General features: G+C 42.1%; 1 protein-coding gene across 1 annotated transcript in view; it reads right to left on the bottom strand.

Annotated features, from left to right (window-relative positions):
* Positions 1 to 25,587, bottom strand: part of FHIP1A (FHF complex subunit HOOK interacting protein 1A) — a 245,077-nt gene that overhangs the window by 28,314 nt on the left and 191,176 nt on the right. Inside the window, exons 7-8 of the mRNA XM_049632271.1 lie at positions 2,488 to 2,655; positions 1,250 to 1,329 (exon numbers count right to left, since the gene is read on the bottom strand). Of these exons, the coding sequence (XP_049488228.1) occupies positions 1,250 to 1,329; positions 2,488 to 2,655 (248 nt within the window). The remainder of the gene's footprint in view (positions 1 to 1,249; positions 1,330 to 2,487; positions 2,656 to 25,587) is intronic.

The raw sequence follows: 25,587 nt of genomic DNA, 5'->3' as shown, positions 1-25,587 counted from the left end.
ACCACTGGTTCTCAAAATCAGCCATGCATCAGAATCCCCTGGAGAGTTAGTTAGAACACAGCTTGCCAGGCCCCACCCACCCCCTGAGTCAGCACATCTGGGAAAAGACCAAGAATCTGCATTTCTAACCTGTTCCTGGGTGAAGCCTCTCCTCTTGCTCCCCGACCACTTCACCACCCCCTTACTTGTCCACAGCTACCACGATGGAAATGCTAACGCAGCCACTTGGAATGTCCTCTTCTCGTAATTCTACTCACGTTGTATCAAAACCCCACTGGTGACCAGAGGTGGTCCAAGTCTCCTCCTCTTCCCCTGTCCTAGGCTTCTTCTCCTGCTATTCCCAAGGAGGAGGTCACACAAAGGGTCAGAACGTCCTCAAAGGAATCAAAGGAAGGAGGAGGCAGGAAGGCGTGCCAGACGACCCTGGTTGACTTGTTCCTTTTTGTTTCCATACCCCGAGAGGGGAGTGTGGGAGCACAAAGCCTAGCCACCTCCCCCTCTCTCCCTTCACAAAGCAGATGCTTCCCTTGGGGACCCCCACAGGAGAGGCAGAGTTGGGCCAAGGCGGGATTAGGTGTTCCTGAGTCCCCTGCCAAATGACCACATTAATAGCATCCTAACAGCAGTTCACTTTGACTCCTGACACCTGTCTTCAAATACTAGCCAATTCCCCAAACCTTTCTCACCTGTCCCTCCGAAGGTCCTACCTGCTCCACCTTGTTTATAAGTCCTTTTCAATCCATCTACCCCATGCCCTACTCTCTTCTGAACTGTACATGGAAAGTACTCATTAAATATTTACTGAATTGAATTGAAACATACTTATGGGTCAGAGAGAGCACGCTGTAGGTGTAACATTAGGAAAGCAAGAGTCATAAAAATTATATATCAATAGCATTTCATATTTGGAAAAGTTGTTTCCAGTAACACGGGCCTCTAAAAGTGTACTTCAGGAGAAAGACATTCAGCCGCAGAACAGGAAAGCCTTCATAGTCTGAAAATTTCCCAACATCCTATCTGTTATTTCCAGGAACATATTTATAATACAATGTATTTAGCCCTGTAAATACTCTTAATAGGAAAACTAAAATTAACCTTGGGAAATGATACAGAAATTAGATTGATATTCCTGATCATTTTTTCCCTTAGAAGCATGGCTCCTACATCGCTTATATGACCCAAAGAAAAATATAATAGCAATAGTACATATTGAGTTTTTCTTTAAAGAGAACAAAAGAGGGCAACTCACCTTAGAACTAGCTGTAACATCACATCTTCACAATGTAAACCGATGAGAGTTCTAAACAATGCCAGGGACACCACACAGAGCTGGGAAGCAAAAAACACACATTCTATTTCAGATATTGGAAGGATAGCTCTACTCCCCACAGATGGAAAATAAATCAGAATTACAAAATAAAATGGCCTCTTTTTTTAGCAGCTTTGATAAAAACATGCTGCTTCCCAAGAGAATGTGTGTTAAGGCTTTTAGTTCTCCTACAGGATTTGATTAGAAAGCCTATGTCTAGGGGCGCCTGGGTGGCTTAGTCAGTTAAGTGTCCGACTTCGGCTCAGGTCATGATCTCACAGTTCGTGAGTTCGAGCCCCGTGTCGGGCTCTGTGCTGACAGCTCAGAGCCTGGAGCCTGCTTCACGTTCTGTGTCTCCCTCTCTCTCTGCCCCTTTCCTGCTCATGCTCTGTCTCTCTCTGTCTCAAAAATAAATAAACATTTAAGAAAGCTTATGTCTAGAATGATGCCATAATGCAGAATGACCCTCCTACAAAATGCCTGTGCTCTTATTTCCAACTTTTAAAGATCCACATAAACGTGCCCCTACAACTCCCCAACACACACACACACACACACACACACACACACACACACACACGATCTCCTGCTTGGCATTTATTTTCCCAAGTTATTTTCAAATATGACATTGGTTATTTACAAGACAGGGCTAACAGAAAATTGCAGGTACCCTGGCCACCTCCCCAACTAGAGTGTTTAGCCCCATGCCTCAGCTCCTTTGGGCTTGTCTCTTGGCTTTGGGGCAAACATTCTCCTTGGTTCCATTTTCAGTAGTGCTGAGAGTATGATAATACAGTTTTCTAAGAAGTTCATTCAAAACCAAGAATTCTTTTGATCTCTAATTTCCAAAAAGGAAAGGTAAACAGCCAAATAGGGAAGATACATACCTACAGGTGAATTATAAAATCATTGTACCCTTTTGAGAGTAAGCTTTCATCATTTCATCAGAGCACTTAAGTAATTTTTTGCACCAGGTAGTAATTCCTAGTCTGTGTTCTAGACAGGACGGACCTAAAACCTGGTCAATGAAATCCATAATGGTGTCATAATAATAATAGCTACAAGAAACAGCAGGGGAGGGGGGATTAGAGAAAAAATATTCATCATTAATCCCCAAAACAAACTCTCCTGAAATTTGTTCTGAGTTATAAAGTCCCTTCCTCTGGGGTTCACCTTACCCGAAATGGGGTGTTGATTCGGCTTGTGAGAGTATCTAGGATGTGGACATTCTCATGCTGGTGCAACAGGATAAAACGGAGGAAGATCTCGAGTAATGCTGGCTCGGAGATACTACGCAGGAAAAGGTCCAGATATGCAGTTGTGGTCATGACCTCCTCCACAGTCACCTGGGACCAACGACAGAGTGAGCACAGGCGAGCATCCTCTCGATGCTGTGATACATGCTTCCCCAAAGGCCCCTGGCCTCACCGTAGTGACCCCATCAAGGCAAGGACATGCCAACCACAAGAACATGCTTCAGAGCTTCATCTGAAGCCTATAACCTATTCACATCCCACAATACCACATGCTGCTTCCGCCCTTTAATTCAGTAAGGGAAAAGCAAGGACATAAAAAGCAATTCAAGTGTTCTGACAACTCTAATCATCAAATGCAGTTCAAATACCATAAAGATTTTAGTGTGTAACCACAAAGGGGGGGGGGAGATAATGTAAAGTATCTACATGGTCAATAAAGGATTAATTAGAAAGCTCAATATAACTGTTTCATCATTAGTCATCCAATAAATATTTATTAGACTTGCTATGTACCAGGAGCTAGAACCATAAGAACACATTTTCTGTCCAGGAAGATGGGTGTGTGTATGTATGTATATATGTAAGAGGTACATATACAAAATAATGCAGATTTTCAGGTATGTTCCTGGAAAGTTGCAAGTCAAATTTTTATAACTGAATAATATACGTAAAGTGTTATTTATAAAGTGCTATAAGAGTTTACCACTTATAAAGTAACCGACTGTTTTTTTATAATACAAATTAGTATTTTCTACGTGGTGTGATTATCCCAAGCAGTAGAATGTCTGTCTTTCAGGGAATATAAAACTCTCAAGAGTCAAGTTTTTCAAAGTGCTGAGGATTTGGTGCTTAAAGCATTCAAATTTTAATTTTAAGCATTTTGATAGGGAATATTTTAAGAACTCGGATAGATTTCTTTGTCTTCCTAAAAAGCAAAGTACAACATCTCTTGATGAACAGGGGTCATCAATTGTCTGACTGACTGTAGAATAGATATACCCAAACTGGGATGCATGGAAATCACGAGGGAAACAGTTCCAAACTTCAGATTCCAGCTCTATCCCCTAGAAATCTCAGCAATCTCCCCTGCCATGAGTCTAATGCACCTGACGCTAAACAGATGGGGATGCTTTTTGAGTGGTTACATCTTTCTCTTTTCCAGTTTTTCATTTCTTTCTTCCTTTCTTCCAAAGTATTAACTGTCACTTTACGATATTGTTGTTGGTCATTCCTTTTATAACACACTCTTCTCCTTGTAATGTTCTGTCTTCAAAATCAGTTTAGAAACCAGATCAGCAAATCTGATATCTGAGTATAGATAGGCCCCATGTGGATGCATCTGTACATAAAGGCTTAAACTGTTTTTATATATTTTCTTGGTCCTTAGTTATATTCCAGACAGAGGAGTCCAAGTGGATAAGATAAAGCCAAATCAGTTTTGTCTATTTTCCTCATTCCAAGCAAGGCATGCCTATACAGTACACTTGAACTCACCCTCTCAGGATCTGTTGACAAGTGGCCCAGCAGAACCCTGAGTGGCATGAGCTCAGCGTGCAACAGAGTGCAAACACCGTCCCCCTCCAGCTCAGCGCCAGTGCTCTGAGCCCTCAAAACATTCCACACACCACTGTGTCACCTGACCAACTTGAAAGGGCTCTCTGTGGCCCAAATATAACAAAACAAACAGGCGAGCCTCAACCACTCGGCAAATAAATTACCTTGAGAAGAGTGCTTCTCATGGGCTGTCCCTGGTCCTGAAATAAACTGCTTCTATCCTTGCGTTTTTTTGGTGTTCTCCAGTCCCAAGCTCATAGCACTCTTAACGCTGTCCTGGAACACATGCTATGTCTTTTTTATTACTCCAGTGCAATGTACAGAGTTGGGCACATAGAAGGTACTGAATATAACATTTCCTGAATAAACAACAGCCCCCAAGGTCCTAGTGATTTACATTTGCCAGAGTTGAGCTTAATTTTTAATTCTTCCCTCTTCTCTGAATGTGTTCTGAGGGCCCCAGAGAATGGGGACATTTTTAATAAAAACCTATGAAATAACTGATGTCACCAAGTATACTTATGGGGGAATGATTCATACCACCACCGAACGTGGAGCTCCATTAGCTCACCCCCATTCCACTGCCACAATCTCGGGGTCCGTTAGCAGAAACTTAATTCAAACTCACTTGGGCAGAAGTCTAATTCCCTAATGATCTGGATCACTAGAAAAACACACAACCAGACATTTCAAACGGGCCATGCATGCATGCAATTTCTGCAATACTGTATTTTCAGCCTTCCTTACTGAGCACTGCTGAGCTGACATGTCCTGCACAATTCCAGGAGCTGCCTTTGCACCAATAATGCACCATCAGCTTTTCCCCCCTTAAGTTACACATGACCTTAATAAGCTCAAAAGCACAGCAATAAACCCTTTAGAACAGAAGTCTCAGTCTTTGGGGGCTCACATGAAAGCAGGGCATTAAGCATCTATTGTTTACTACTCTTAGGCTGGATAAATGAAAGATTTTATTATTTTTTTTTCTTTTCTTAGCAATCAAAGCTGTCATTTATAAGCTAAGAGGATTTAAGAAAACACTTGGAGGGGCAGCATTTACATAACATGGTATAAATATTAAAAACCCAATTCTATTAAGCATCAAGTTGTAACCTCTTTATAAACGAGGTCACACTCACCTTAAACTAATACCCAAGCCAAGAAAATCTGGTTCCCTTCTCTGTCTCTTCCCTCCTCCATATTCACAGAGCCCTCAGAAGACTTTTATCCCAGAAAATCTTTTCCTGCCCCATTATCTTACTTTTCAGAATCTTTCTCTAATCCCCCAAATAGGCAACCTCCTTAACGAGGATGAGACCAGAGCCTAAGTGTGATCACTTGAAAGCTAACGATGAACCCCCAGGGGAAGGCAGCTCTGCCTTTTGCAGAATGCAAAACCAAAGCGGCTGCTGATGCCCCCAAAGAGGACATATTAGTAGAACAGGACAGTAGTATCCTCTTCATGGTCCAATTACAAAGGACAATCAGCTCTTGATGTACGTAAGACCTTTTGTCTTACCGATGAGATGACTGTCAGTATTTATTTCTCTTGTTCTGTAAGGAATTGCAGGTAGCTACAAATCTGGGTACAAATACTAGTAGAAATAGTAAATGAGGTTCTACCTTACTACCATATAATATACAGTAATAAAATTTAAGGATACTAAAGCTTAGGAATGTTAATTCTTACTAAAGGCAGAACCATAGGGGCGCCTGGGTGTCTCAGTCGGTTAAGCATCCAGCTTTGGCTCAGGTCATGATCTCACGGTTCATGAATTTAAGCCCCGTGTTGGGCTCTGTGCTGACAGCTCAGAGCCTGGAGCCTGCTTTGCATTCTGTGTCTTCCTCTCTCTCTCTCTCTGCCCCTCCCCTGCTCATGTTCTGTCTCTGTCTCATAAATAAATAAACATTAAAAAAATTATTTAGAAAAACAAATTTTAAAAAATTAAGGCATCAGGACAGCAATAACCTAAGGAAAACTCCTTCCCACAAACAAATAATTATCCTTGACAAGATAAATGCAACCATGAACCTAAAGAATGCATCTGCTGAGGCACCCTTCTGTGCTTCACTTTTCAGCCCCAGTTCTAGAATGGAACCTGAGCCCTGACTCAGGGACTTGACTTCATTTCTGTCAAGAGCAGTTTGGTCTACCCTTTGAAATCAATCCCTTTCTTCACCCACCTTCTCCCCCCTCCAGTAGCTCTCACCTGGGTCCCCTTCACGCCCAATGCCTTCACCAGTCCCTCAAACTGGTGTTTTTAAACTAGAGTCTGAAATCCAAAAGTGGATAGTGAAATCAGTGTATCGGTTCACTCATGGTTTAGACCAGACTGAAACAGAAAATACTAGAGTACATTGCACTTGGTAGGAACTACTTTGTGAAACTTTTGGGTGCCTATTTTGTTCAAACTATATGTAATGTAATATATTTATGTATGTGCCTTGTTACATACTCAGTAAAAAATATAGACAAACATACACAAATGCCTAAGATAAATTCTGTGCATTAGAGTCAGAAACATCTGAAAAGTGATACAGTAGCACTGCAATAACCACACCAGCCCACGGGCCTTTCTGCCTCCCCCTCAGCCACTCAGGCTCCTCACCAGTCCTACACCCCAGGCTCCAACCCAGCATGTTCAGAGTCTGGAAGAAGTGCATGCAAAGTCCAGATTAGTTCTCTGACCAGGAAGCAACTGAATTTACAGTCAATCTACTCCTTTCTATCTTAGTCATGAGCCCCAGACACGCATTTTTAAAATTAATATCTCAAGCCTCTCAGAAAAGGACAAAATAGGACTTGTTTTCCTTTAAAAAAGGGAGTGGGAAGGAAGAGAGGAGTTGACACCATGTGTCACATCCCGCTTCTGTAATTCAAAACTCTCTCAAAAGCGAAGGCCAGAACCAAGCCCAGCCATCGTGCCCACGATCGCGGCAGCACATTAACTTAATGCGTAGCGTAGGAGTGAAATTGAGCATATAGACATTCTGACCTTTCTGTAATCAGCTCTACTTGGGCAATTCCATTTGCATCTAAATTAGCACCAGAATCTTCCCTATAATGGCAGGTTTATGTGTATGTCCCGAAAAACAAATTTCCCACCTGCTAATTGTTTTTTTGTGATCCAGTCACATTGGAACAAACAGATGGGTTCTACCTTCTGTCGCTTAGGCAGGTGGCAGGCAGTGGGGTCAGGTGACTGTTGCATCCTCTCCAAGTTAGAAGCCACCTTCCCTTGGCTTTTGCTTCCATAGACAGGAAAAAACTAGCTAAGCAGGGGCTCACCCGGGTCATGTGTAAGTCTTCAGCCCCTGCAGCTCCAATTGGAGGGTTAGGAAACTGAGACTCAGCTGAACCCTGCCCACTGAAAGCAGCAGGGAAGAGAGGAACAATAAGGCTGGATCGCACTGAACAGGCATGAAGGGACCTTCACAGGAAACACAGGCTAAGAACTTTGCTCGCTGCTGCCAGACAAGCTAGCGGCCAGGCAGGAGGCATGTCCACCCAAGTGCAGCCAAGGGCAGCAGCTGGGTGGGCTCTTCACAGACATCTTCTACCCTCCAAGGACACAGAGCATAAAGAACGTTCAAGTACATAAGGGAAGACAGATACCCTGGTTCTCAGCAAGCAGCCCCACTGTTTCAGCCAAACATTCAGGAAAGATGACGTTCGGTTATTCCAAGTCTGCAGAGAGCCTGCAGTTGATGAGTCAGACTCTCTCCCTCCTGGCGCCTCAAGCCTCCCTTCTGCTCCTAGACCTCTAGGCCACACCAGTCACTGACACCACCATGGGCAGGCTGAAAAGGCAAATGGAGGTGATATCCAAAATCAGTAAGTTTGACTACTTATTCCTAAAATATTTGAGGAAGGAAGGAACTAAAATGACAGCTAGAGTGACATCAGCAACATATTTTAAGGAAAAATGTTAAAATTAAGCCAGTCTCTATCTTTTATTCCCAGCATTTCTTCAATATATCTGTAATACATTAAATGTAATAATTAAATCAATTAAATATTTATCAACTAACTAATCCATTAAATTATAATACACTTCCTCTTGCCTATCATAAACCTCTCCCCAGAGCAGTCAGCAAATTCTTTCTTTTTTTTTTTTTTAATGTTTATTTATTTATTTTGAGAGAGAGCGAGCACAGAGGAGAGGCAGAGAGTGAGGGAGAAAGAGAATCCCAAGCAGGCTCTGCACTGTCAGCACAGAGCCCAACGTGGGGCTCAAGCCCACAAACCATGAGATTATGACCTGAGCCAAAACCAAGTGTTGGATGCTCAACCAACTGAGCCACCCCGGTGCCCTGGCACATTATATCTAAAACCTCCCTTGCTGTACTATGTGTGCATAATTTGTTCCCTAATACTTCATTATAATATAACTTATCAGAGTGTAATTCAACATATGATCCATTATATTTGAACCTCATCTAATAGAATTCAGTTATTGAAATCCTCCAAATATCGCAAAAGAAAGCTATTTCACAGTTTGGTTCTGAGGTCAGAATGAACAGAGACACTCTGGGGTGGGTGTTTAAGTGCAGAAGCAGAGATCCAAACAGTATCCCAAAGATCGCTAAATCCATCTGTTGGCTGTTTACTAGCTGTTTCAGAAAGCATCTTAGTTACAATACGAACCACCATAGAAACAACGCCATCATCACTGGTCAGTTTCTGAGCACCTACCGTGTAATGAAGGATTATTCTCAGCATATTGCTTCAGCTCCTGGAGTCCACACAACTTCATGAGAACGGACTCAACCCAAGCAAAATGACCCTGCATGAAAGGACCCTGCAGTACGTGAGCGGAACCACCAGAAGGCTGAAGAAGTGGGCTTCCAGAGGAAGGGGTTCTGCTGCCGGGCAGCCAAAGCACACATCGCCACTCTGCCTTCTTCTAAACTGCTTCCCGTGGCAACACAGCCCCGGTCTTCCCAACCAGAAAGCATTCCTCATTGTAAAGAAGATTCTACCCCCGTCATCTAAAGTGTGCCTCACGCGGGGCGCCTGAGCAGCCCAGTCAGTTGAGCACCCGAATTCAGCTCAGGTCACGATCTCACAGTTCATGAGTTTGAGCCCCGTGTCGGCCTCTGTGCTGACAGCTCAGAGCCTGAAGCCTGCTTCGGATTCTGTGTCTCCCTCTCTCTCTGCCCCTCCCCCGCTCATGCTCGGTCTCTCAAAAAATAAATGTTAAAACTTTTTTTAAAAAAACAGTGTGCCTCACCCTGTGCTCACATTAAGACGTGGTGACAGGGAAATGCCACCTCTCAAAACTCAGCTGTCTTTTCTATTCTGGAATTATTAAGCCCTCAGCTTTCTCTTTTGTAGGCTAGTCCATTTCCTTTCCCAGCTTCCTTAATGCCTTCGCCCATCCTTTAAGACTAGAAACTTACTGCAGAAATGACTGTGTCTGACCTACAGTGTGAATTCTCAAAGCACCTGCTACGCCAGCAGGGACTCAGAGGATAATCAATACATGTGTCGCGATGGAAATCAGCAGCCCTGTTACTAATAAAAACACGTGGTTTTTACAACCCATGTTTGGGGACGCCTTCATCAGCAAGGTGGTTAGATTAATTTGACAATACATGCAAAGCAGAGGATATTTTCCTTTTATCACGAATAACATTACATTGAAAATACAGAGCCTAACTCATGCCATGCTCTTGAATTACAGCAACCTAGAAAAGTGACCTAGTGGGAAAAAAGAAATGCTTCCTCGGGTTTCCCCCTAATTTCTCTTCTTGATTAATAGGACAGTACTAGTGAATTCTGATGAGCATCAACATTAAAACCCAACAGTCAAGGGGAAATGGTTCATGGACCAGAGTCTCAATCAGCAGCTTCTGCAGAATGAAGTTATTTGAGAACAATTATAAGAAGGCCTACCACCTCCCTCCCCATTCAATTTGCCTGCCGGGTCAAAGGTATTATTTGGCCTGGAGTTTTATACACAGACCAATTTTCCTAGACACCACAGACTATAACAAAGGCAAGCTAGGATGACAAGAGCCAGATTTCACTCCTGGCTTACTTTCCATGAGACAGAAAGTCCCCAACACAATGGAAGACTTAGAAAACACACAGGTGTCTACCTAAGTGAATTCAATAATTCTCGTCTCTCTGTTCTAAATCTCGTTTCTCTCTGTTGCCCCAACCTGGTCATCACCTGGCACTAGATAATCACAGAGTAAGGTACACAGAGGTGGACCCTGTCACAGTGATTCTGTCTCTACCTCACTGGAAACGCCAGTCAGACATACAAATGGGGGGTGGGGGAGAGGAAAAGAAAGTTTAGTGTCGGGCAAAAGAAAACTAAGCAGACTGTAACCTTCCTTTCTGTTTTCCTTTTTGGTTTTCTTACGACAATTTGAAATATTGCCGGGCATTTGTTGCCGATAAATGTTTAATGTTCTGCTAGGAGGGTGCAGGGAAAGAATAGAAGATTCACACCACCTTCCAGACCGGACCCTCCCTCTCTTCTCCAAGACTGTTTCCAGGACAAATACCACATGGCTGCCTTAGATAAATAAGGTGGGGCTTTGTGCGAGGTACTTTCCTGTGGTTCTTTGCGTTAGAGAGAGTGGGACCCTTCCTATCTTTCCATAATTCTGATGCTTAAGAACTGAGGGAGCATTATCTCCCTCGTGCACTTGTTGAAATTAAAAAGAAAGAAAGACAGAAATCTACTTTTCCATTTCAAATCAACAGTAAATGCAAGCTTAATTTATAACCCTAATTTTCTCTCCTACAATGGCAGAGAAATGACATGAAGTACCACGGCGAGGTCAGAGATGAGGTAGCTTTTCAGAAACTTACACTGATTCAGACTCTAAAAAGCTGACTGCATGTGTTGAGACAATGAACACACTTTAGTCTCCTAACTTCTAGCTGCTTCTCCCAACTCCCTCTTTTGATCTGCCCTTTCTGTAGGACGTCCCTGTGCAGTGCACAACATGTGCAACCCTATATGTACACAGCCTGGCTTTTCCACAGAATAGTAACAGAAAGCTCCAGCTTCCCATCAACAGAAACTAAATTTTGTTAACATCTATGAAACTTTGAGGTTTGTGGCAGGCACTTCTGTCTCCCCAATATTCAGTCTCTCTTTCTTCTTTGAGAAGGAACCTTAAATTTAGAGCTAAAAAAACTACAGTTTCCCCCTTCCTTTGTATAGGTAGGTATAGCTGTACCTGTCCTGGCCAGTGAGATAGATGTGAACAGAACTGGTGTATGGAATTAAAAAAAAAAGAAAAAAAGATTGTTTAAAGGGAGTTTTCTGTGATATGAAGGGAATGTTCTGTTATCTGCAGCTAAACCTTATGCAAACTGATACAGTGTTTTCTCTGAAAATTAGATGATTTGCTTTGTAAGTAAACTGCTAGAGTGATCTCATGCCAGCATTTAGAACAGTGCCTCGCATATACTGGGCGTTCAAAATATATTTGTTGAGTGAATGGATTAATAATGAATGTTTTATACCAAGAGAAGACCAGCTAACATTTGCAGCCCATGATAAGGCTTAAAAGTAGTGTCAAGATTAATCTCATAACCCATTCTCCAAATAATCTTCCAAAACATGAGAACAGTATTTTTTAAACTTTTTAAAACCAGAACCCACCATAAGAACTATATTTTACAATAATACATAGTATTTACAGTTACAAAGTACAACGCACTGATGTTTTCTATTTTATTGTTTTTTAAGTGCTAATTGCAACCTACCAAACCAAATTTGTGACTCATTAATATGACAATACTCAGTGTTTGAAAACTGTTTAAAATACAGATATACTTACCTGTTAATTTTTCTGTTAACTGCTAAACGAGTAAGAACAAACACTAAAGTTTGATTTTTTGTTTCTTAATTAAAACTCTAAAATATTCAGGGCACCTGGGTGGCTCAGTCAGTTAAGTGCCCGACTTCAGCTCAGGCCACGATCTCACAGTTCGTGAGTTTGAGCCCCACATCGGGATCTGTGCTGTGAGCGCAGAGCCTGCTTTGGATCCTCTGTTCCCTTCTCTCTCTGCCTCTCCCTGCTTGTTTGCTCTCTCTTGCTCTCTCAAAATTAACAAAAACTTTTAAAAAATCTAAAATATTCAAAAGGTAATAAAAAGAAACAATGGTAAAAAAACAAAACACTGTGCTTATTTTGCCATTTTTATACAATAGTTAAATATCATCACTAATGTCTTATCCTAGCTTGGTTCCAAAACTGTCTACTCTGGATGGTTAAGTATTTGTGTTAACTGTTCTTTCTCTTAGCTGATGAGGGAACCGAAAATGCACTTCCTTTCTAAGCTGGGATTCTCAAAGTCTACAGATACTAATTTAAAGAAGCAAAGGGTGGCGACTGGGTGGCTCAGTCGGTTGAGTGTCTGACTTCGGCTCAGGTCATGATCTCACAGTTTGTGGGTTCGAGCCCCACGTCAGGCTCTGCACTGACAGCTCAGAGCCTGGAGCCTGCTTCCGATTCTGTGTCTCCCTTTCTCTCTCTCTGCCCCTCCCCCACTCGTGCTGTCTCTCTCTGTCTCAGAAATAAATAAACATAAAAAAAATTAAAAAAAAAAAAAGAAGCAAAGGGCAGCATGGGGTAGTAGAAAACAGACAGCAGTGGGAATGTAAAACACTTGCATTTTAATCCTTGGACTCTGGTGACCTTGGGCAAATCAAGCAATCTATTGGTGTCTCAACTACTGCAGCTGCAGAACAAGCAGGATGTCCCTGACCCACGATGGAATCCAGCATGTCCATGAAGAAGCCCAACAACGAGATGTGGTGAAAGCTTCTGTGAAAAGCATCTTCCTCCACAGATTTTAGTGAGAACCCATAAGGTGAGGCCCAGGGTAACCGAAAAGTGCTTTGGAACACTTAGAGGACTCCCTGAAGTTAACATAAAGCCACCACACAAGCCTCCTCTGGATAATCTAATGTTTAGGCATTGAAAAATCATCTATTCCATATCCTCTATTCCTCTCACAAATACTAAGCTCACAGTCTCTGAGTATTTCTTTTCAAGTCATGAGCCTTATCGTGCTCAGCTGTGAAATGATGGCGTTGAACCAGATGATCTACCCTCTCAGTTCCAAAACCCTGAAATTCTTTGATTTCATGTCAGCGACATGAAACGGGAGCTAATTTCATTTCTTTGCCTTGGTAATTTTACCTCCAGCATAATCAACACATGACTCTATTCTGTAGTGATAAGGGTGCTACCCACGTTCTTTGGAAACATTTATTTAATCACCTGCCTATGTATTGAGTGCTTTTCCTGTGTAAATTAGCAGCTGAGGAGACATAAAAGAAGTACAGGAAACATCCTGTCCCTCGTGGCACTTCCAGAGGGGGGCTGCTGAAATTCACGCGGAGAAACAAGCATGAGACCGCGTGCTTCCAGAGAGCGGCAGTTCAGAGACGAGACAAATCAGTGTGTACTTCAGTGCAGGGCGTTAGCCCAATACAGGGACTGCCGAGACTTAGCCAATGAATACATTTTGCACAGACAGACAGGAAGCAGAAAGAATTATCCAGCAGGAACATGGTAATAAGAAAGAGGACAAATAAAATAAAATAAAAATAAATAAAAATAAAAATAAAATAAAATAAAATAAAATAAAATAAAATAAAATAAAAAAAAAAGAAAGAGGACAAGGGAGGCACTGCTCTGACCTCAGGTCTGCCTTTGAAAATCACGGGGGAAGGAACGTTACAAGGCAGGATGGGGACAGATTAGGAGGGGTTTTCAGAAACAAGGGAGGGAGTCTGGATTATTTTCTGCAGGCAACAGGCACGCATGATGGGCTCTTCAACATGGCAATAGCATCTAAACTACCCCTATTTGTTTTTGTAGTATGAATTACTGCTTCCAAATCTCTAGAATTTAGAAAGGTTGGATTTCCGTAAACCTGACAGAGAAAAATGATCTTAATGTTTCCTCCCACATGCAGGATCACCCAACAGAGTACTTCCGGCCTCTGTGCCTCCCTAACGCCCTCCCCAGGAGAAGAAGAGTAAGGTCATTTTGAGAAGCCTGTCCTTCCTCTCTCCTTTCTTCTGGGAGCCCAACTGCCAGCAGGAAGTACACATTCTTCTCTACTCCTCTCACTGCAGGCTCTATGGTGCATCTGGGCAAGTCTGTCTAATCCTGGGGGTCGGTATGAGGCAATCTTACCCCCAGGTATAAACTCTATTCTTCAGCCTCAGTTTTATTGATAACAAAGGCACTATTTTGATCTCCTGTCTGCCTCACTCGTAGTTCTCAACCTGTCAGAACTCAGATGGGGAAGAAAGCCCTTTATACCTCAATTACACCATACTGACTTTCCTGAAACTGCATAACCTCTGCTACGCAGTTTCCACTGATTCATATAAACGCTTCAGACTCCAGGCCCAGGGCTTCAACTGTACTGTAACCCCAGACACTGCCAGCCTAGGGCAGTGAGAAAGGTGGCCACCGAAACAAACTTACGGCAACACACAGGCAGTCCTGACGGGGAACTGTGGACAGCAATTCCAAACTGACGGCTGCTGTATTTGGGCCCTCACCACCCTAAAGTCCCCGGTCCTGGCATCTCCTCTTCTGGGCTTCCTAATGGTCCAGCCCTTTCTGTATGTCCGAAGCCCACGCCACCAGGTGTAACTTAACACTAAAGTAATCCCCCCACAAGTCACATTCTCCCATCTTCCCTCCTAACCCCCCCTTCCACACTGTTTAAATGAAGATTTATAGTCTATTCTCTCTGAGGTAAACAAGCAAGCTATACACAAGATGAAAGATCAGGGGAATTAAGTCTTCTAAGGAGCATCTACATTTTAAGGGTTTAACATGTGATGAGGCTAAATGATAACATGTTGATTATATGAGGATGAAAATTCTGAGTACACCTTTTCCAGCTGGGGCCTCTGTCAACCCCCTTACCGTCCCTATTCTCAGCCCACTGGAGAGACAACTGGACACAGGCCAGGAGCCATTTCCAAAGGAGGAAAAAATTTGTTTATTTTTATAATCATCAGTAATTATTACTATTATTAATAGTATTTCCAGAAATAGCTACCATTTATGGAGTCCCAGCTCTGCACCATGCATTATGGTGTTCCATATATGTTCTCTGGGTTAATTCAATTTGGCTTTGCAAGGTAGCTATCAGGGTCGTCTTCTCACAGATAAGAAAAGTGAGGCTCATAATCTTGTCCCAAAAGTACACAATAAGTGGCAGAGACCAGATTCACCAGAGACCAGGTCTGCCCAATACCAAATTTCATGTTCTTTGTACTATTTTGAGGAGAAGCCAAGATAAGAATTCTAACATTTCCTTGGCATTCTCGTCCCCTGCCCTCTGGAAACTGAGCATAAATACTTTGAAATTGAATAGTTGTATCAACTATGTGGGCTGATTAAGGTCAAAGACACTATCTCCCATTATAAGAGTTGACTTATGGCATTTTGGAGGATTTATACCCATTCCTGCCCTTTTACCACGCCATCCCTCATCCCACCAATTCAGCTATTTTTCTCTAAAAAAAAACCAGCTGCTCCCAGGGACGAGTCTAGACTTCACTCCAGAAAACAGCTTCTACAAAGAACTTACTGAGCACCTTACTCCTGGGAACCATCAAAAGAGGTAAAATTGATTATTAAGCCAACAGGAAAGGAAAAAATTGTTCTTAAAACCAACAAGAGAAGAAAAAGACTTAATGTGAAAGGCCAACTCTCCTACTATCACTGGATACATGCCAACAATATAGAATCCATACCTAATATTAGGACAATTATAATAACACATTAAACTGCCACTCACAAAAACATGAACTTCTGGTCCTCACAGCTCCTGGCTATCCCAGAAGGGACTCCCATTCCTCAGACCTGGATCATACACCCAAAACTGACTCTACCAGCCCCAAATGGGGATGCAAAAATGGAGTCTTTTTAGATGCAGCAATGACCTCATTACTCCAGTCACAATACAGTACAGCTTCTAGCCTCAAAGAGAATAATGGTTTTCAAATATAGATCTCCAATGTTCAATTTGATTTGGAATCCAATGGTTCAAACACATTTTCAACGACATCATATAGCACCTCAAAAAGCTTTTAAAAAATACCCATATTCACACCCTATCTGGATCCAGGTAAATCAGAATCTCCATGGGTGGGGCCAGGCTTCCCTTGATGATTCTGATGTGCACCAGGATAAGAACCACCATCACAAAGGACACCTACATTACGCAGGTGCTAGGATGCCATGTAAGATACTTCAGTGGATGGAGTAACAGAAGCAAAAACAAAATGAAGAACTCAAACACAAACAAACAACAACAACAACAACAACTCTGGTTTTTGCTGAGCATTACTCTGTAAATATAACGATGACAATCACATTCCCTCCAAAGAAGACTCCAGCCCAGGAGGTAAATGAGCATTTCACATCACAGGGCAAGTCAGTGGTGAGATCCCCACCCTGCGTTGCCCACGCAGTCATCAAATTACCCTGCTTGAAAGATGCCATTTTCTACCACCTGCCATACAAAGCAAATATCGTGCGGAGCTTGAGAAAAGATTTGAAATTTCTATTGAAGAAAACAAAGGAGTAATTTGGAAGCTTCCAAAAACTTCATTTATCCAACTGGATAGAATACTGTACATTATTGAATAAGTTAATTGTCCAAATGAGTACTAGAGAATTTCCCGAGAATAGTAGCAGGATTTGACTAATTCCCACCTATTATAGAAAGACCCATTATAGAAGAGTTAATGTTTTGAATTAATGAGGCAAAGGATCCAAGCATGGTTGAAAAGACAGGTTGATATAACACCCACTTCCTTACCCTCCTTCTACCATTAAAAAAAGGCAGAAGTTGGGGCGCCTGGGTGGCTCAGTGGGTTGAGGGTCCGACTTCAGCTCAGGTCACGATCTCACGGCCCGTGAGTTCGAGCCCCGCATCGGGCTCTGGGCTGATGGCTCAGAGCCTGGAGCCTGCTTCTGATTCTGTGTCTCCCTCTCTCTCTGCCCCTCCCCCATTCATGCTCTGTCTCTCTCTGTCCCAAAAATAAATAAACGTTAAAAAAAAAAATTTTTTTTTTAAAAAAAGGCAGAAGAGCATGGTCAATAGCATGTTCTGCTTTTAGCACTGTGAGGTACAAAGTGACCCTAACATCATTCTGGGCTTCTTTTTCTTCTTTTTTTTTTTTTTTTTTTTTTTTCCCATTCTGGGCTTCTAATATCACTCTCATGATATGAATAAAGGGTTCCAGGTAAGAATCTGCAGATTAACTAAAAATATTGTTCCTTTCTTTATTTTAAAGTGGGGCCACCAAAAAGTAAATCCAAGAGCCTCTTCTTAGATCCACTAGATGGTGCAAGCTCTCCTGTTAGAGCAGACTTACCAAGAGGAGAAACTCAAGCAGGACATCAAAAATTAGTATGGGCGCACCCAACCAGCCCCTGATCACATAGGAGGCTTCAGAGTAAAAGGATTTGCTCTCAAAGAAATCTATTTTGCAATTAATATAAGCATAAGGAGAATTTGTTCTAAATTCTGCACTGGGAGCTCAGGAGTTAACTTACGCTTTGGAAGCAATCAATGGATCTAAGATTTACTTCCAAAGGGGTAATGGGAAGAGATGATACTGAAGCCTCTATAGACCAGCAGTTCTAGGTTTGGTCCAAGTTCTGCCCGTAATCAGCTGTGTGAGCCTGAGCAAGTCACTTAACCTCTCTGGTCTTCAATGTCTTTATCTGAAAAATGAGGAGCTGAGACTATACAGTCTCTGGAATTATGTCTAGTACTAAAATCCTGTGAGTGTATATCACATACTATGTTCCTATCTCCAATTCAATCTCTCCATTTAGATTTGGGAAGAACTTCACACACAGGAAATGCTTCATGAAATCCAACCAATCTGTGAAATTTTTTTAAACTGAGATGTTATTAATTAATTTACTGACAAACATTTTTAGAATCCCTACTGGGTGCCAAGCACTGGGGTGACACCTGTCCCAGAAATAAGGATGCAGAAACAAAGGAGTTCCTTACCTTTGTTCCACATAGAGCTCCTCTGTAAAACTGAAATCCAATAGATTTTAAAGTTATAAACCATAAATTCTGACAGAATGCTATCTTCAAAGAAAAAAATGGACAGCTAAATCCACTAGTTCTATTAAAGCAACTATCATGAATATAAATATCATACATGCTTATCCAGATAGTTGAATGTCTTGATAAATAACCATGAAAATGATATATTGCCAATTATTTTTAACTTGATAGGTATCTCCTAGGCAACTCAAGCCAAAAACAATAAAGAAAATTCTCCTATTTTGAACAATTTCAATTCCAGATGTGGAGAGCACATTTTAAATCTGAATCTTAGAGGGGCACCTGGATGACTCAGTCGGTTCAGTGGCTGACTTTGGCTCAGGTCATGATCTCACAGCTGGTGGGTTCAAGCTCCACATCAGGGTCTGTGCTGAGAGCTCAGAGCCTGGAGCCTGCTTGGATTCTGTGTCTCCCTGTCTCTCTCTGCCCCTCCCCCACTCATGCTCGCTCTCTCTCTCAAAAATAAACATTAAAAAAGTTTAAATATGAATCTTAGCGTCATCGCTGATTCTTGAGTAATATTTTTTTATTCATTTTTCTTTTCTTTCTGGAAAACTCCGTATCTTCCTTTACACTGCTCCAGCAATATCTGTCTCAAATCTGGTCATTTCCATTGTGGATTTCCACAACAAATAAGACATATTCCACTTTCAGCAAAAAGCCACGTCTAGCCAATCCTAAACACCCCTCCCCTCAAGTACCTCACTTTCCTCCCATTCCATACCACCCCGGAGTGCCAGCTGTCACCCAAACATCAGTTCATCAACCTGACATGACCCCCCCCCCCCCTCAACAGCTCCAACTACTTAATGTCTTCTTAGCTTTCTCCTCTTTCTCCCTCACATTTGCTCCACAGATACACATCACTATCTAGTTACCATATCTATGTTCACTTACTTATTCAGAAAACAGCAAAATACCTACATGTGCAAGGCAGTGTGCTAGATGTGCTGCTATAGTATTTGTATGCTCAATGGATACATAAATAAGCACATATAATCTCTGCTCTCATGCTGTTTGTCACCTGGTAGGATAAGTAAGACAGAGCAAACCCATAATGATCATACAAGGTAATCTTTTAAGTGCCATAGGAGTGAAACCAACAAAACTCTAAAGATGAGAAGAATGATTGCCTATGCCTGGCTTGGTCAGGAAGACTTTCAGAAGGAGGCAGTATGTGGTCAGGACACTGGAGGATGAGAAAGATTTGTATAGTATACTTGGAGGAGAAAGGTATCTCAAGTAGAGGAATGGCATAAGCACAATTAACTGGAAATCAAGTTCATACTCAGTGTATAGCAAATGGTTCAAGATAGCTGGAAAAGTCAGCCTTTGGAGGAAGTTCGGGGTCAGCCTGGGAAAAGATTCAAACAGCTGAGCTCTACTAGTCGAGTCCCAGAGTTATTTCTCCTAGTACGTTGATGCCTACGGTTTCCTACCTTTTACTCCTGGCAATATGCCAAATTTTATAAATTACAGATTAATGAAAGAGCTGCCCAGTGACTTAAAACTATGATTCTCCAACATGTACATGATAAGAACTAAAAAGGAATAACAGAATTAACACATACAAAGCACTAACTCTGTGCCAGGCAACACTGCAAAGTATCAACCCATTAAATCCTCACAAGTCGTTTAAGGTAGGCACTATTATATCATCCCCATTTTACAAACAAGGAAAACGGCTCAGAGAAGTTGAAAGTGCTGCCCAAGGGCACAGAGTTAGCAGGTGGCGAAGCTAGGATATCAACCCCTGCAGTGTGACTCTGAAGTTCACACCACATTAAATCCTCTGTAAAGAACTAGATACGACTAACCACTACATCCAGGTTTATGCCAACGAATAAATGCACCTTCCTCTTTGCTCTCTATTTTAAGTCTGTTTACTTGGGCCAGTGTTTTTGTTTGGTTTTTGTTTTGTCACAGCATTATATACAGCATTATAAAGACAGGGATGCCCCCAAGACACCATGAGGCTGGCTCTGGGCCATGGATTCCGTAGTCAGTTCACAATTTGTTCTGGGAATTTGCAAAAGGAGAGGGAAGATTTGGGTTTCTGTGCACATAACAGCACGCCCAGGTCTCAGCTTACCATGTGCCCTACCTGGAGCCTCCACATTTACAAAATATTCAAAGATACAGTGGTTACGGGATACCTGGGTGGCTCAGTCAGTTGAGCGTCCGACTTCGGCTCAGGTCATGATCTCACGGTCTGTGAGATGGAGCCCCGCGTTGGGCTCTGTGCTGACAGCTCAGAGCCTGGAGCCTACTTCAGATTCTGTGTCTCCCTCTCTCCCTGCCCCTCTCCACTCATGCTCTGCCTCTCAGTCTCTCAAAAATAAGTACATGTTAAAAAAAATTTTTTTTTAAAGATACAGTGGTTACGTAGGCTGGAAGCTTCGCACTACAACCTAGATATTAATTAGAAGATTTTCTTTAGAAAAAAAGTTAATTGTTCTGATAGTTTCTATTATAACCTATTTCTATATTCTCAGAAGTTTCCCACGATAAATACTAAGACATTTCATTATGTTCCACAGTTGGTCCACAAGGGATAGCTCTGGGATAAACAGTCGACTCTCTTAGGCTTTTCTATATATTGATGAAGGGAAATGTGTATTTGTATATGGATCTAAATGACTGTGTGCATCATCTTTCCACTTAATAACCTAGAATATGAGAAGTAAAAAAAAAAAAAAAACTAATAATGGTTACAGTCAAATGAAGAAAATCTTGTCTCTACTGTGCAATCTCTCATGACAAGGAGCACTCACTTCCCCTTCTGCCCATAGCACCACGGCATCTTGGTGGGTCCAGTCGGCAGTACAAGGATGACGCTTTGTTGTATTCTGTGATATACATGACACCAATGTGTGGCCAGTTTTCCTACTGCCAAGCTGGCAACATTTCCATTTGAAAGTATTTTTTATGGTATTCACATCACTGTATACATATCTTCATAGTATTACACAGGAAAGCCATGTTGATTTCACAGCAGTAAATAATGGCACTTGTCCAGCATCCTGAACCATGGGAGGTACTTCTTACAATCAAACACTCTACACACACAAGGGAGCAGAAATGTATTCTTAGAACCGATACATAAAAGGGCACCTGGGTGGCTCATTCAGTTAAGCATCTGACTTCAGCTCAGGTCCTGAACGTGATCTTGCAAGTTCATGAGTTCGAGCCCGGCGATGGGCTCTCTGCTACCAGCACAGAACCTGCTTCAGATCCTCTGTCTCCCTCTCTCTCTGTCCCTCCCCTGCTCTCTCTCTCGCTCTCTCTCTCTCAAAATAAATAAAACATTTAAAAAAAGAACCAATACATAAGAACTCAACAATGTCCTTTCACTACTCACCTTTAGATGCTACTACTACTAAGTCCTTAAATGATGCAAGTATTGTGACCTATGCTACCCGCTTTGATGGCTAAAACAGCTCCAGAGGGAGGCAGAGCAGACCATATCCCCCTTTTTAATGCCTTGCTCATTTGGGAAAGACTTCACAACTTCCCAAAGCACTGTTCTCTACCTCCTCATCTGATGTTCACCACAGCCTTAGGAGGCTGACAGCATGGGGATTACCACGGATGAAAAAACTGCATGCTTAACCAGGATAAGCCCCTTAAGATCACACGTAAAACTGGGATCTATGTCTTCTGAATCTTAGTCCAATGAAAGAGCACAAGCAGGTATCATGCCAGCAGAAGGGCAGAGATTATTTGTCCCATCACCCAGCGTGGTCCATGGATCATCCAGTTGCTGGCTAACAGGCAAAGCTCTGGGCATCAGCCCTATTAAATTAGATCCTGCTACTCAGGAGTTTGAGAGTAAGAAGTTCCCAGATGACTGTCTTTGCACATTTAAGTGCAAAGTGCATAGAGAATTAGAATAAGGAAGAAAGTAATTCCAGGTACAACACAGTTGACATCACGTTCTGAGAGAAATAAGGAAAGAAGTAAATCCAAAGTTAGGCTATGAGAAGAGATAAAAATGAGGTAAGGAACAATAAGCACTATCAAAATAACACCAGCATTCTCAGGGTGCTTGGGTGGCTTAGTTGGGTAAGCGTCCAACTTCAGCCCAGGTCATGAGTCTCACTGCTTGTGGGTTCCAGCCCCATGTCGGGCTCTGTGCTGACAGCTTGGAGCCCGGAGCCTGCTTCGGATTCTGTGTCTCCCTCTCTCTCTGCCCCTCCCCAGCTCATGCTCTGTCTCTCTCTGTCTCTCAAAAATAAATTTGGAAAACATTAAAAAAAAAATAACACCAGCATTCTTCACAGGGCTAGAACAAACAACCCTAAAATCTGTATGGAACCAGAAAAGACCCCAAATAGCCAAAGCAATCCTGAAAAAGAAAATGAAAGCTGGAGGCATCACAATTCCGGACTTCAAGCTGTATTACAAAGCTGTAATCATTAAGACAGTATGGTACTGTCACAAGAACAGACACTCGGATCAATGGAACAGAACAGAGAACCCAGAAATGGACCCACAAACGTATGGCCAACTAATCTTTGACAAAGCAGGAAAGAATATCCAATGGAAAAAAGACCTCTTCAACAATGGTTTTGGGAAAAGTGGACAGCGGCATGCATAAGAATGAACCTGGACCACTTTCTTACACCATACACAGAAATAAACTCAAAATGGATAAAAGACCTAAATGTATGACAAGGAGCCATCAAAATCCTACAGCAGAAAACAGGCAGCAACCTTTCTGACCTTGGCTGCAGCAACTGTTTACTTGACATGTCTCTGGAAGCAAGGAAAACAAAAGCAAACATTAACTGTTGGAACCTCATCAAGATAAAAAGCTTCTGCATGGCAGAGGAAACAATCAGCAGAACTAAAAGGCAACTGATAGAATGGGAGAAGATATTCGCAAATGACATACCAGATAAAGGGTTAGTATCCAAAGTCTATCAAGAACTTATCAAACTCAACACCAAAACAAATAATCCAGTGAAGATAAGGGCAAAAGACATGAATAGACACTTTTCCAACAAAGACATCCAGATGGCTAATAGACACATGAAGAGACGCTCAACGGTCGCTCATCATCAGGGAAATACAAATCAAAACCACAATGGGATACCACATCACACCTGTCAGAATGGCTAAAATTAACAACTGAGGCAACAACAGATGTTGGCGAGAATGCGGAGAAGAGGAATCCTTTTGCACTGCTGGTGGGAATGCAAACTGGCGCGGCCACTCTGGAAAATGGTATGGAGGTGCCTTAAAAAATTAAAAATAGAACTACCCTACGACCCAGAAATTGCACTACTAGGTATTTATCCAAAGGATACAGGAGTGCTGATTCAAAGGGGCACACGCACAATGTTTATAAGCAACACTATCAACAATAGCCAAAGTATGGAAAGAGCCCAAATGTCCATTGATGGATGAATGGATAAAGAAGATGTGGTGTATACATAATGGAATATTACTCAGTGATCAAAAAAATGAAATCTTGCTATTTCAACAACATGGATGGGACTAGAGTGTAGTATGCCAAGCAAATTAAGTCAGTCAGAGAAAGACAAATATCATATGATTTCACTCATATGTGGAATTTAAGATACAAACATGAATATAAGGGAAGGGAAGCAAAAATAATATAAAAGCAGGGAGGGAGACAAACCATAAGAGAGTCTTAACTGTAGAGAACAAACTGAGGGTTGCTAGAGGGGTGTTGGGGCAGGATGGGCTAAATGGGCAAGGGGCATTAAGGAGAGCACTTGTTGGGATGAACACTGGATGTTATATGGAAGCGATCAATCACTAAATATGATTTGTAAAATCATTACGCTATATGTTAATGAATTTGGACTTAAATTTTTAAAAAAATCTCCACTAAAAGGTCTAAAAAAATATAAGCAGAAGTATAGGTTACAGGGCTACATAATACTGATGAACCAGTAATTTTTCCCACTAAATTTAATTGACAAATAAAATTGTGTCTATTTAGAGTGAAAAAAAGGGAACAATAGGCATATTATCTAAAATCAAAATACCGGTGACTACAAATGGTACAAGACTCACTGTCCAGTAACATCAGTAACATACGGTGTCATGTGAAGGATGTCTCATTTAAGAGATTCAGCTGGTTAAGTTAATGGGTGATATGCATCAGGAATAAGTGCCAGAGACAGTAAGAACTGTAAATGCAGTGCCTTGTTTGTTCTTCACAAGAACCCAATAAAATAGGTATTATTTTATCCATACATAATATATATGCATAGACAAAGGTACTTGCCACAGTCACATTGCTACTTAAGTAGCAAAGAGCCAGAACTCAAACTAAGGTCTCTTTGACCTCAAAAAACATTTTTTGAAATGTTATGCTAGATTGCTTCCTCAAATTGTATTAATCAATTATAATGCATTAATTGAATGTCTTAGATGGCACACACACACCTTCAGTTTTCAATTCATAAATCAAGTATTTCCAAGTCAAAGCCTCTTATAAGTGTCACTAAAATCCTCTGGGTCTATTTAATAGCTGCCTCCCGTTGGATAGAGCAATTATTAATTAAGGCGGTCTGAAGCTGGCCTGCTTCACATGATTTCTTCAATCCAAGTTGCATAGCACTACAGCCAATCCATGTTACATAGCTGCAGGCCCATGACAGGACGGGCGTTTTAATTACCTCATTCAACTGCCTCTACTGACAGACCACAGTGATCCCTACATCTGGCCTCTCGACTTCCACGGACTCTTCTATTTAAACCCAGGATGACCGAGGACACAGAATGACTGTTCGGGCCCCTTGCCACTGCCATCCCAGCAACTTGGTCACAACTAGATCTCCAGCATCAGACAGGGACCATGACACTAGGATGTAAGCTAGAGACAGCCCCAGGTGCATCAGGCTTTCCCGCTTGAGCTCAAGCTCAAACATCCGCAACACATGGCTTCCCCACTGCCAGATGGCCCTAAAGGGAATGCCCACCTCCCTGACCCGAAGCCGCTGGAGCCTGCCTCAGGCTCTGAGACAAGAGCAGCAACTTCTAGAAGAAGTGACCCCATTTCTCTAGGACATCCCTGAGACCCCTTCACTTTACACCAGACCAGCAGGGTATGGGCCAGGTGGGTGCACAGGTATGCTTTCAGCATGGTGAAGGACAGAATCATTTTAAGTGACTGGTTTACTCCAGGCATGGTAAGAAACCAAGTTCCATATGAACAAGTAGAGCTCAACATCATTATAAGAAGAGGAGTGAGAAGCTAGCAAAAACACGGGGGGGGGGGGGGGGGGGGGGGGGGAGGTCAGCTGAAAGGTTAAGTGTGTGGGACACCCAGACCAAAAAAGGAAAGAAGGGGGGAAGGTAAAGGCAAATTAGCGTGTATGGAA

This window comes from Panthera uncia, chromosome B1, assembly GCF_023721935.1.
Source record: "Panthera uncia isolate 11264 chromosome B1, Puncia_PCG_1.0, whole genome shotgun sequence".
NCBI lineage: Eukaryota > Metazoa > Chordata > Mammalia > Carnivora > Felidae > Panthera > Panthera uncia.
The sequence above is the reverse complement of the archived record's forward strand: the minus strand, read 5'-3'. Positions and strand labels throughout refer to the sequence as shown.